The following is a 13,556-nucleotide window of genomic DNA, read 5'->3' as shown; positions in this document are numbered from 1 at the left end:
TAATGGCTTAGATCCTGCGGTCGTTATTGACTGCGGCATCTAAGGAGTTGAACGAGTGGCATCCTAGTGATCCGCGATCCCGCTCATTGCACTAAAGTGTAGAGCCGACACCCGCAACCTATGGAGCGTGGTCTGCCTGCTCGATACTTTCGCTCCCGGCCTCCGCCGTGTATATATGGCTGATGCTGGGAAGGGGTTAATATTGTCCGCCATATTACTCCCAGCTATAATGACCATAGATTGTGCTTTATAAGCTCACTACCCACTTATAAAGGGTGCCCCCCCCTCTATAACATACATATACCCAAATACAGTATACAGAGAGGGGTTGTCCAATTCTTGCTGCCGGTGCCAGTTACGACCCTCCACACCCTTTACCAGGGCACATGCCCCCCCCAGCTACACCACCGCTGCGGATGGGGTCCTGTGTTTGAATCTGACCAGGGGTCGACATCTCTATAGAGTTTGTATGTTCTCTCCCATATTTGTGTGGATTGTTAATCAGCTGCCTATGAAATTGGTGTAACCCCCAATCTAAAAAAAAATAAACATGAATTATAATAATACAAAAAAATCTAATGCAATGATGGGAGTGATTAGAATTTAGAAAAAGACTTTGCTACAATGTAACAAGAGGGTGGGTGATTGATGATGTAGTTGCACTATTACGCCACTAGATGGCAGCATCATTTCCCTGAAAATCCCCCTTAGCCCTAGAGGAGTTAAAGGTAGAAAGAGTCAGGAAATGATGTCAGCTCCTGGGTGATGAACACACCTTATTCACCTGGGCAGGGAGCTGCAGGCTTCACAGTCAGAGCTGCCACTGAGGGGCAGACAGGGTGCAGCACCATGGACAAGGAGGCCTCTTCCCCATGGGACATGGGGCTACTCAGGACCTTTGACTCCAAAGAGTTTTGTGGCTGGGAGAAAATAGGATCTGGAGGGTTTGGACATGTCTATAAGGTGAAGCACATCTCCTGGAAAACATGGCTGGCCATCAAGTGTCCCCCCAGCCTGCATGTGGATGAGAAGTAAGTCCTATTTAGGGGGTTTAGATGATAAGTGGCAGCTAAAGGGTTAACATTTCTCGCCCTTTTGTAGTTGCGTTTGGCGCTTGCGTCATTTAGGGAATCGCGTTGAGGCTGTTTTACAATGTTACATTGTGTCTGCAAAAAAGAAACATTGTAGCGTACAGCTTGGGCAGGGAGTGGAGGCGGCTCTGTGGGGGTGCTGCTTAGGGGGTGCTTGGTGGGATTTGCGCTGAGCTGGAGGACAGAAATAATGTAAGGAGCCTATAGGATTGTTGATTTTTATTATAAGAAACATTTACATTGAGCAATTATAGGAATGTGGTCGATAAATTGCCCGGGTAGAAGCGATCGCTGGTGACGATTGTGTGCGATCAATAATCAGCGATTGATTATCACTCCGGGTTATGTAGAAGTGCAGGTAAAGGGCCCTTTAAGGGCCTTGTTGGTTGTCAGCAAAGATTCTGTTTGTTTGGAGTGTTATGGATCTGTTGTGAACCTGTACAGATGTAGTAGAGCTGAGTTTGTCACTTGGTACAATTCATTGTGATCGCACAGGAGATCGTTTAGAGTCCCGGAATATTTCGCAGTATGTTTTCCATAGATTTTATTGTAACTGTTGGTGTAACATTAAGGTCACAGCAGCACCTGGAGACAACCCTATGGGGCTGAAGTAGCCGTCCAGCTGTAGCTTTAAATGATTTTCCCAGGATTGAGTCAGTTTTTGCTGTCATGTAATGAAGGTAAATATCCAGGTCTGCGCAAAGTCAAAGTCCATTTTTGGCAGCATGTGACACGTATATGTAGCAGAGCTGAATTTGTCATTCAACTATTTATTTGGCGCGTTGTGGTCACTGAGGATTAAAATCACTCATTAAATTGACTTGCAGTTCTATGTAAAACCACCAATTGTAATATCACCTTGAGTTTTGCCAAATGACAAACTCAGCTCTACTACATCAGTCGATTTATAATTACATTGCCAGGTTTGTATACATGGGCGAGATGATGATTTTAAACGTTCGCTTTCTAGTGCCCTTTAGTCGCTTTCTATTTTTATCTACCTGTCACGACCAAGGTCAAAACATGTTTGTCTGTACGTGAGAGGCGGTCACCGGTCACATGTACCTGCTCGTGTTTCTGATATTGGATTTGTGAAATAAAAACCTAAACTTTTATAAAATTTCTAATACAAAAAATATAAATGATTGCTTTTTTTTTTTTTTTTTGCAAATATCATTTTTTTTAATCTTTTTTGTATATCTGTTACGTGTGTGTTTATAGTCATCTTTACAATTTATGTATTTATATATTTAACATTGTTTTTCTACATATTATAATTTCCTATTTTTTTTTTAATTATGACTTTAGACTTACATCTTTTTACACTTGTATTTTTTGAAATACATATTTTTTTCATCTTCACAGATTTTTTTTTTTTTTTTTTTTTTTTTTTTTTACATTGCAATTATTATAAATTTGGCTTTACATTGGAAAAAAAACTGTGTGTGTGTATATATATGATATATATTTTTTTGTGTTCGTCATAACACAATAAAAAATTAAAAAAAATCAACCCAAAAAAACCGGGTGGATATTCTGTGGGTGCGGATTTGATTTATTTCTTTATGTATTAGAGTGAAGATGAATATTAAGTGATTACGAAATCCCTGGGACTGTATTCATGTCCTTGTATCCATGTTTCGCCCCAGGGCATGCTGAGACTAGTGGTTCCTGACACACCTGGAATATATATGTGTGTGTGTGTGTGTGTGTGTGTGTGTATATATATATATATATATATATATATATATATATCTCTTTTACAAGAATTCATTGGTAATTGAGCTCTTGCAAGTGTTAAATATCACTGCGCCGACACTGATTGTTTATTACTGCTGGACGCCTGTGTTCTGCTGGACGCCTGTGCTCTGCTGGACGCCTGTGTTCTGTGGTCCCGATGGTCTGACCCCCACCTATCGTACTTGAATGACCTAAGGCTGCGTTCACATCTGCGTTGTGGCTTCCGTTCTAGCGTATCAGTTTCCATTTTAAAAAAAACATAGATTTCCATGGGTTTTATTTTTGCATCAGTTCAGCTCCGTTCCGTTAGGTTTCCGCTTTTTTTTTGAGAGGAGAAATACCGTGGTCTGCTGTGCAATTGTTTCCGTAAAAAACGACTGAAAACTGACAGAACGGAGCTTTCAGGTTTTTTTTAACATTGAAGTCAACGGATGACGGGTACAAACTGATATGCCATCCGTTTGTATCCGTAACGTTTAACGGATTTTTCTCTCTGCACATGCGCAGACTAAGGCTTCGTTTACATCTGCGTCAGGGCTCCGTTCCGTCAAAACTACGCTATTGATTCCGTCAAAACGACAGAACCCTGGCACAACAGAAACAAATGGAAACCATTCCCACCGGATCCGTCACCATTGAAATCAATGGTGACAAACCTATGGTTTCCGTTTGTGTCTGTCAGTGCTCCATTCTGCCGAAAAGCTCTGTCGGAACGGAGCCCTAGCGCACATGTGAGCGAAGCCTTATTACGGCTATGTGAAACCGGCCTTTACTTCATCAACCCTGATACTGAAGGTGACTGATACAATATGAGCGCTGCATAGATGCCCAATGTGTAATGGCGGCCGCAAATACCAAGATGATTCATAACAGTCATTGGATAATTGGCTGATGTGTGGCCCCAAAATAGTCCCATGCTTGTCAATGACGTCATTAATGCCGAACATGATTGTGAATGAGGTCAGAAGGTGACCGGACATGACACATTACGACACCTTCTATATCTCCCATAGAAGAGATTTAGCTCAGTGTATATAAAGCAGTTGCCCATAGCAACCAATCAGATACCAGCTCTCATTTTACAGAGGTCCTTTTTTGAATGAAAGATGCAGCCTAATTGGTTGCTAGGCGTAACTGCTCCACTCATTGGGCCCCATTTATCAAAACTACCTAAGTAAAAATGAACCAGTTGTGCATAGCAACCAATCACAATACAGCTTTCATTTGTCCTGAGCAGTGCAAAAAATAAGTGGCACTGTGATTGGTTGCTATGGGCAACGAGGCCATATTTTCTCTTAGGCAATTTTGATAAGTAAGGCCTGTGTCTTTTAAAGGAAATGTTCCGAAAATTCTCGGGAAGTATAAGCCCCTTGAGTCATCCTCTTGTGTCTCTAGTCACACAGATGTTGGGTGGCAACCACCAATGGCAGCCCGTATGATGCCCATAGGGAGTTGTCGCCTAGCTCTGCAACCTTCAAGACACTCACATGGAATGTACCATTAGTAGAGTGGCTTAACAGGCAGCGTTTTTTTTGTCACGTTTTTCCTGTGTTTGTTTTTTTTTTGCGGCAAAATAAATAAAAAGCTACGGACAGATGTTAGCTTGAAGTCAATAGGGAAATATTAAACGCACATCAAGCGCCGTAAAACCACGTGTAAAAAATTGCATCTATTGACATGCGTGTTTTTTTTTCGCGGTTCAGTACGCGGTGCCACACTACAAGGGTATGTGCACACGCAAACTCAAAAAACGTCTGAAAATACCGAACTGTCTTCAAGGGAAAACCGCTTCTGATTTTCAGCCGTTTTTGGAGCTGTTTTTCTATAGTCAATGAAAAACTGCTCCAAAAACGGCTCAAGAAGTGACATGCACTATTCGCGGCAGTTTTTTTTTACGCGGCCGTTTTTCAAAACGGCTGCATAAAAAAAGCGGCCCGTTGGAACAGAATGCCGTTTTTCCCATTTAAATCAGTGGGCGGATGTTTGGAGGCGTTCTTCAGATTTTACGGCCTGAAAAACGGCCAAAAATAAGCCGTGTGAACATAACCTAACTGGAGGTGTGAATTTATCCTCATTGTCTTAAGGCACTTTTACACCGGCCGACACTCGGTCGGTGCAGCGAGTGCCGATCAACGAGACATCGTTGATTGGCGCTCGTTTGCTCCTGTCACACGGAGCTATGAATGGGGACCAGTGGTCGTTACTCCGATCGCTCGTCCCCATCCATTATTATGTCGGCAGCGCGTCCCCCTGTTTACACACCAAGATGTGCTGCCGACAACGACAATCTTTTACTTTTTTAAAACGATACGACCAGCGGATGATCCAGCGTTTGCTCGTTCATCTGCTGATCGTTCCCCTGTTTACACAGGACAATTATCAGCAACGAGCGTTCCTAGAACGCTGGTCTGCACCATAATCGTTCTGTGTAAAACCCCCTTTAATACTTTTTTCATAAGTTATACCCCCCCCCCCCCCACCCCTTTTCTTCTGAACCAAACTTAGATCACCATTCAGCAGAACCGTGCGGGGGTTCGGGTATTGCAAGCATAAGGGTACCTACCGTATGTTCACACATTCAAGTAAAAACGGCTGAAAACTACAGAGCTGTTTATTTTTATTTAGTTTTTAGGCGTTTTTTTCCTAGACTTTTTGGAGCTGTTTTTCTATTGACACGATGAAAAACAGCTCATGAAGTGAAGCTACTTTTTTTTACGTGCCATTTTTTTTTTTAAGAACAGCAGCTTAAAAAGACTGGATGAACATAACACCATTTTTCCCATTGATTTGAATAGGCAGATGTTTGTAGGCGTTCAGCTACCGTTTCTTCAGGCGTATTTCGAGGCGTTTACGCACCGAAATACGCCTGAAAACACAGCGTGTGAACATAAAACAGATACTAAAATACGACCTTTTAACAAAATACGTTTCGGGCCCTGCTCGTAGGGCAAATATGGCCCTGTAAAGGGGAGCTGCACTTGCATAGAGATCTCTGATTACTATACATGAGCACTACTATAGAGAGCACTCGGATACATAAGTTGGATACACTTTACGCATGTCTCGTTGCTGTAAAAGTGTTCTCCATGCGAGTATCCAATAAGGAGGGTGTCGGATTAGACCGCGCGTGTAGGCACAGGCCCCATCGCTGCTTTGCGTGTATTTTTTTTTCGTCTTCTAGAAGGAGGAGCAACATCTACGTTGTATTTACATCTTTTCTTCCAAACTCCAGATCCCTTCATGTCTTTAAGAACATAATTAGAAGTATTTTTCTCTTTGCAAGCCGCGGCTCATATTCTCCTGAGCCAATTAAGTCATTTTGAGATTTGCGAGTGCCCCGAAGCATTGCCAAATTCCCTGCAAGGCTTTCATGTGTTCTTCATTTTTTTTTTTTTTTTTTAATATGTGATCCCTGGGGAGCGATTTTGCATCTGTCTCTGTACTGTCTTGTTTTAGGTATTAGCGAGCATAGATGGGTGACCGCCTGTAATATGCTTACCTATTGGCGGCCATAATGGACTCCAGGCTGATACATGTCACCTGCACTGATACATTGTAACAAAGCATCAGGACCGAAGAGAGGTTTGTGACGTATTTAGCTCACAGAGCATTGTCCAAACTGGATACAATTGTAATAAAATACACTACCGGTCAAAAGTTTGGGGTCACCCAGACAATTTTGTGTTTTCCATGAAAACTCACACTTATATTTATCAAATGAGTTGCAAAATTACTAGAAAATATAGTCAAGACATTGACAAGGTTAGAAATAATGATTTTTATTTGAAATAATAATTTTCTCCTTCACACTTTGCTTTGGTCGCTCCATTTGCAGCAATTCCAGCATTGCAGACCTTTGGCATTCTAGCTGTTAATTTGCTGAGGTGATCGGGATAAATTTCACCCCATGCTTCCAGAAGCCCCTCCCACAAGTTGGATTGGCTTGATGGGCACTTGTTGCGTACCATACGGTCAAGCTGCTCCCACAACAGCTCTATGGGGTTGAGATCTGGTGACTGCGCTGGCCACTCCATTACAGATAGAATACCAGCTGCCTGCTTCTTCCCTAAATAGTTCTTGCATCATTTGGAGGTGCTTTGTGTCATTGTCCTGTTGTAGGATGAAATTGGCTCCAATCAAGCGCTGTCCACAGGGTATGGCATGGCGTTGCAAAATGGAGTGATAGCCTTCCTTATTCAAAATCCCTTTTACCTTGTACAAATCTCCCACTTTACCAGCACCAAAGCAACCCCAGACCATCACATGACCTCCACCATGCTTGACAGATGGCGTCAGACACTCTTCCAGCATCTTTTCAGTTGTTCTGCGTCTCACAAATGTTCTTCTGTGTGATCCAAACACCTCAAACTTCGATTCGTCTGTCCAGAACACTTTTTTCCAATCTTCCTCTGTCCAATGTCTGTGTGCTTTTGCCCATATTAATCTTTTCTTTTATTAGCCAGTCTCAGATATGGCTTTTTCTTTGCCACTCTGCCCTGAAGGCCAGCATCTCGGAGTCGCCCCTTCACTGTAGACGTTGACACTGGCGTTTTGCGGGTACTATTTAATGACGCTGCCAGTTGAGGACCTGTGAGGCGTCTATTTCTCAAACTAGAGACTCTAATGTACTTGCCTTGTTGCTCAGTTGTGCAGCGGGGCCTCCCACTTCTCTTTCTACTCTGGTTAGAGCCTGTTTGTGCTGTCCTCTGAAGGGAGTAGTACACACTGTTGTAGGAAATCTTCAGTTTCTTGGCAATTTCTCGCATGGAATAGCCTTCATTTCTAAGAACAAGAATAGACTGTCGAGTTTCACATGAAAGGTCTCTTTTTCTAGCCATTTTGAGAGTTTAATCGAACCCACAAATGTAATGCTCCAGATTCTCAACTAGCTCAAAGGAAGGTCAGTTTTATAGCTCCTCTAAACAGCCAAACTGTTTACAGCGGTGCTAACATAATTGCACAAGGGGTTTCAAGTGTTTTCTAATCATCCATTAGCCTTCTAACACAGTTAGCAAACACAATGTACCATTAGAACACTGGAGTGATGGTTGCTGGAAATGGGCCTCTATACACCTATGTAGATATTGCATTAAAAACCAGACGTTTGCAGCTAGAATAGTCATTTACCACATTAACAATGTATAGAGTGTATTTCTGATTAGTTTAATGTTATCTTCATTGAAAAAAACAGTGCTTTTCTTGCAAAAATAAGGAAATTTCGAAGTGACCCTAAACTTTTGAACGGTAGTGTAGGTCTACATGGGTTGCGGCCTCTGGGTGTAAAATACAATTTTCCCGTTCACCGACAGTAAGCAGAGATCTTGAAAATGTTGTGGAATTGGGATGCAAAGCATATCAGAAAGTTGGAGAACTTCTCAATAAGTAGTCGCTGTTATGATTTTGTTTGTGGGTTACCTCCCCTGATTTCACTTTTAAATATACACGTGGATTGGATATGAGTGCACGTCCCTTACATTAGGGAGGATAAAAGTGACGTATATGATGCCGCTTATCTCCATCCTTTTTGCTGTTCGTGTAATTGCTCACGTGTCTGTTTTCAGTGGTTGTCTATGGTACTCATGTTGAACGTCGCTCGATCTTGCCACTGTCTACAAGCTCTGCAGACCGGACCAAGATCATAGGGCATACGACGCGCTTCACAAAATGCCCCTTCCCAGTTTCTCCAGAGTGGCATAATACAAGAACTGGGAGTGGTGTTGCTCTAGAAGACGGTGGTTGAGTATGCAGTCACTCACCCTTGGGGCCTGGTTCCTGCCAATGCTCAAACTCCTTTACAATACTGCTGGTGGTAAAGAGGAGTAGACACAGTGGCATATAACAGTGGGATGTGTTGCGCCAGGACCCACAATCTTCAAGCTGTTCCTTTGGGAGCAGGGGACGCCTCATTGGGCAGTTTCGGAGTCTGACGGGAAAAAGGGGTGACGCAGCACGAGCTTTCCTAGAATCCGATCAAATGTCCGATTGATGGAAAAGATTTCTCAACAATTTTAATGTGATCATTTGCAACATGTAAAAAGTAGTGGGACAGTCACCAGCGCACCCCTTGTCTCCGTCACCCTTTGCTTGGCAAGAGTAGAGCATGCTTACCCATATTGCCCTGGGCCCCACAAGCCCAGTGGGCCCTGGTATCTGCCCAGTTACCCCTTCCCCGTCATTACCGTGATCATTCATATAATAAGAAACTGCTGGTTAAATATTGTATGGCCTCGAACAGCGTTCCCTATTTGTTGTTTATCAATCCCATATACACCTGATCTGTGCAGCTTCCTATAGTGGAGGTGACGGCTGCCTGGACTTGTTTCTCACAGATGAATGATGCGTGTGGCTCCGAGCACAGGAGGAGGGGAAGGGTTCACCTGTCCCCCAAGTCACACCCTACAAATTCCCTCATAAATCTTACGTTGACATGCAATGTGCTAATCTGCTGCGTGAACCACAAGGGCTATTTAAATGTCCTTATTATAATGTAGATTTGTGTGCCGGGTGCATAATAATACAGGGATGAACTGTGACAATGCCCAGCAGGGGGCTGGGGAGGTAAGTGGGGGTCTGGTTTTAGTTTAGACGCACCACAGGATATCAAAGGGGTTTTCCTGTTTTATGTAGATGAAGCTGAGGCTTCATTCACATCTGCGTCAGGACTCCGTTCCGACTGAGCTTTCCATCGGAACGGACTACGGTATTCATCCCGTCAAAACGACGGAACCCATGCGCAACGCAGACCAACTGAAACCATTGGCACCGGATCCGTCACCATTGAAATCGACCTGTGGTTTCAATTTGTGTCAGTCAGGGCTCTGTTCCGTCGGATGCAGATGTGAACATAGCCTAATGCCTCATGCACACGACCGTTGTGCCACTCGGGCTGTTTTTGACCGCATCCGAGTGGCACCCGATAGTCTTCACGGACCCATTCACTTTAACGGGTCAATCGGGTCCATGAAAAATAGTCAGTGTCTGATCCGAGGAAAGATAGAACATGTCCTAACTTCGGATCGCTGACGGGACTCGGACGGCACACATGGTCGTGTGCATGAGGCGGAAGGCTCTATTTCACACAACAAGGTCCGAGTGTCGGCTGATAAAAATGTATGTTTTGGTTCAATTAGGGCTTGTTGCGATTGTATCCAGTGAGCGAAATCTATCCGCAGCGCACATCTCCCTCCTGTCTTGATAGATTGCTACAACGTATCAGTCTGAAGTTCAGAGCATTCACCATGAATAAAAAGCCGGGAGTGGATACAGTTGTGGCAAACATTCAGCTGTTAGAAGTTTCAGGGCTTGTCCACACATAACGGATTTGTTGCAGACAATTTTTTCAGCAAATCCGCAGAAACTAGCAGAAATTCCGCTGCGGAAAAACTGCACCATTTCCTGCGTTTGTGACTGCAAAGAATGAAGATTTTGCTGCGTTTTCATTGCTGGGAGATGGTGATATTGCCTCTGAAAACGCAGCAATTCAGTCCACTTTCCACAGCAGGAATTCACATGCTGCAGTACGAAAAATACTCACCGGAGGTCAATTTCTGCTCGGCAATGTTACGCAGTGTCTAGATGAGATTTGTTAAATCTCACCCACTTTGCTGCTACTGTATTCTATTGCGTATTTACCGTCCGCAATTCCGGACGGAAAATATGCAGCAATTCCGATACGTGTGGACAAGCCCTTCGGTCTGCACAGGTTTTCAGCCTCGGGATGCAAAAAATAATGTAATGTTCCCATTCACTGACAGCAAGCAGAGGTGTTGGAAATGTAGAGCGCGCCATAAAAAAATAAGCTTTACTATGGCTAAAAATAAATTCAAGTATTAAACTTACTTTAGTGATTCTGTGCCGTACTCGCTCCACGGATCCCTACCAGTGCTTTATCAGCTGTACGCTATGATATGATGTCACAGGATCGCAGCTGCCAATTAAGGCCCATCACTATGACGTTTCAGCCATGATGACATCCCTTTAAGAGGCGGTGATTGGCTATACCATTGCAGTGACGTCATCTTGTACAGATGATAGGTAAGGAGTGGTAGAGATCAGCGGCATGATAGTGGAAACCGGTTAGGCTTCGTTCACATCTGCGTCAGGGTACCGTTCTGACGTTCCTTCGGAGCTTTCTGTCAGATCGGGACCCTGACCGAAACAAACGGAAACCATAGGTACCGGCTCCGTCACCATTGAAGTCAGTAGTAATGGAAATGGAAACCTATGGTTTCCGGTTGTTTCAGTCAGGACTCCATTATGATGGATATGTGAACGAAGCCTTACAGATATTTTCTTCCGTTTTTATTGCATTAACTGGATTTGCACACTTCCTTAGTCCCTTTCAGATGTAATCACAGAACAATGGATTGCAGGGACTGTCCCAGTGATGGATGGGATGTGAACTATTGTATTTAAAAAAAAAAGAAATAATTAAAAAAACAAAACACTGCAACAAAGCGTCCCCCACCAGACGCGTGGGCTACCTCCTCCTTTGTATTAGGGAATTGTATTGTCGCATTGTGTATTAGAATTCCCTAATTTATAACGATTACCAAAATTTGCCAAACAAGCGAATGCAAGAGAGCAGCATCGGGGGCTTTATATTCCACGCCGCTGCTCTCTTCTCTGACCCAAATTGCTGCAGTTTGGAAAGGTTGTGATATGCGAAATGCGTTTATATATTGGAATTGCTTATAATGCAGTTGCGTAATATATCCAGTCTTGAAAGCCGGACCTAATATCTGCATTGGCGCGCGTGGAGTATTTAAAAGTAATAAAAGACCGTCCCTTGAAAAAAAAAAAATATATATATATATAAAAATAATTTTTGTCTTCAGCCTGGTTAAAACTCTGTTCACACTTACATCGTGGTTTTTGTTTATAATTGATGCCTGACAGAAAACCTTAACTTAAATAGGGGAGTGTAGGGTTCCGCTAAGGAGTCCGTCACGTCCGAGTTGTACCCGTGCGGTACATGTCTTATTTTTTCACGGACCCTTCACACGCTGCTTTGAAACAACGGTCTTGTGGACGGCCTAATTGAAATACATGAGGCCGTCACGTGGGCGTGATACACGCTCGTCGGAATGAGCCTACTGGAATAATGGTTTTTCAGCAAGTTTTTATTTAAAAAAAATCTGATTAATATTGCAGCCTGAGAGGGGAAATTACTGTTGCCAAGCGACCACCATTCCACCCACACTGCAAAATTAAAGCAGAGCTGAGTCATGTGACAGTCATTGTGGTTGCTATGGAGACACTCCCTAACAACCGCAGTCTTCTATGTGTATTGGGTTGTCACACTACAAGTCCTTGGCATCCATTGTTGATTGTAGGTTGTCAAATTTCCTCCCGCACTCCCTAGTAAACTGCTAGTCCAAATGACTTCCTATAAAGTGTGTGACAGAGAAACTAGTTTGGGACAGGAACTGTCGACTCACACTTTAGAGGGGTTATCTGTGGTAAGACAGCCCCTCTAAGTGTATGTTCAGGGTTGTAGCTATAGGGGGTGCAGAGGTTACAGCGGAGGCGTAACTTAAAAATCCTCAACCCTCATATGGCATTTAGGCCTTGTTCACACGGCGTATAGTTGTTGCGTGTTGGTTTTTTTTACGCACCGAAAAAACGTGTCAAACGCATGCTTTAAGTTTCCTATTGACATCAATGGGAAAACGCAGTGCTGTGCATACGCTGCGTTTTTTTTACGTTCACGTGTTTAAAAAAACGCGCTGCGTACAAATTTTTAAAAAAAAGCATCCGGTCAATTCTTGGCACGTAAAGCGTGCCTAATTCCCCTAGTCAATGGAAGTCCTAATTACGCGGCCAAAACAGTGCCAAAAACGCCTGTACTTGCGTTTTTGACGCATTTGCACGTCGTTGTTTTTTTCTTTTTTTTTTAGCGCCATGTGAACAAGGCCTAATAGTACTGGTGTCCTTCTATATGGTTAAGGGACCGTTGGGCCCCATTAGGCTACATGGCCCGGGTGCAACTGAAACCTCTGCACCCCCTAGAGTTACACCCCGGGATACAGTCAAACTTGGCCCTAATACCTGGGGGGGGGGGCAGAGTTCCCTTTGCCCCATAAGAGTATAACCGTGTTATAAATGGCCCAGGCCAGCGGGGGACCCTAGTATTCGCTTCGCGCCCCTGGAGCTTCATATGACGTCTTTGTGCGTGTGCAGACTTCCAGTAACTGTATATGGGTCGGTGACTCTGAGAGCCGTGCAATCTATCCGGTTTCATCCCATTGTCTCCTTCTAGTGGTTCTGTAATGGTCACTTGATCTCCTATTCGTTCCACCTAATAAGATTACTAGATGTTTCCGAGCATCTAGATGGAGCTGCAGAACTTGGAAGGTCCCTGTAAGGGTCAATAATCTCCACATGATCTTGTTGAGTTGGGGAACATCCAATTTTTAACCTTTTCGGACATATTATTTTTTTTTTTTGCACCAGGCGAACGAATGGAGAGATGGCCGAGCATGTGGGCAGATTTTTCGATCCACGTCTATGGGAGTTACACAAAGAGTCGTTTTTGAGATGGCAATAGCGCTTTAAAGTTTATTGGCACCCAGCTTTCCCAGACTTCTGTATGAAGACATTGCTAAGTACTACAGCAAGATGGCAGCAGAATTACTGTTCAGGAGTCTAAGAAAGCTGGATGACAAGCCGCAATGGCAGCTTGGTTGGTTTTCACTCGGCTTCCCTAAAGACAGATATTAAATT

General features: G+C 43.5%; 1 protein-coding gene across 1 annotated transcript in view; it reads left to right on the top strand.

The window, feature by feature from the left end:
* The first annotated feature begins 797 nt into the window (after positions 1-797).
* RIPK4 (receptor interacting serine/threonine kinase 4) overlaps positions 798-13,556 on the top strand; it is a 30,976-nt gene continuing 18,217 nt past the window's right edge. Inside the window, exon 1 of the mRNA XM_075850999.1 lies at positions 798-1,031. Within this exon, the coding sequence (XP_075707114.1) occupies positions 850-1,031 (182 nt within the window). The 5' untranslated portion in view covers positions 798-849. The remainder of the gene's footprint in view (positions 1,032-13,556) is intronic.

Source organism: Rhinoderma darwinii, chromosome 2 (assembly GCF_050947455.1).
Source record: "Rhinoderma darwinii isolate aRhiDar2 chromosome 2, aRhiDar2.hap1, whole genome shotgun sequence".
NCBI classification, from domain to species: domain Eukaryota; kingdom Metazoa; phylum Chordata; class Amphibia; order Anura; family Rhinodermatidae; genus Rhinoderma; species Rhinoderma darwinii.
Note: the sequence above shows the minus strand (reverse complement) of the source record. Positions and strands in the feature narration are given on the sequence as shown.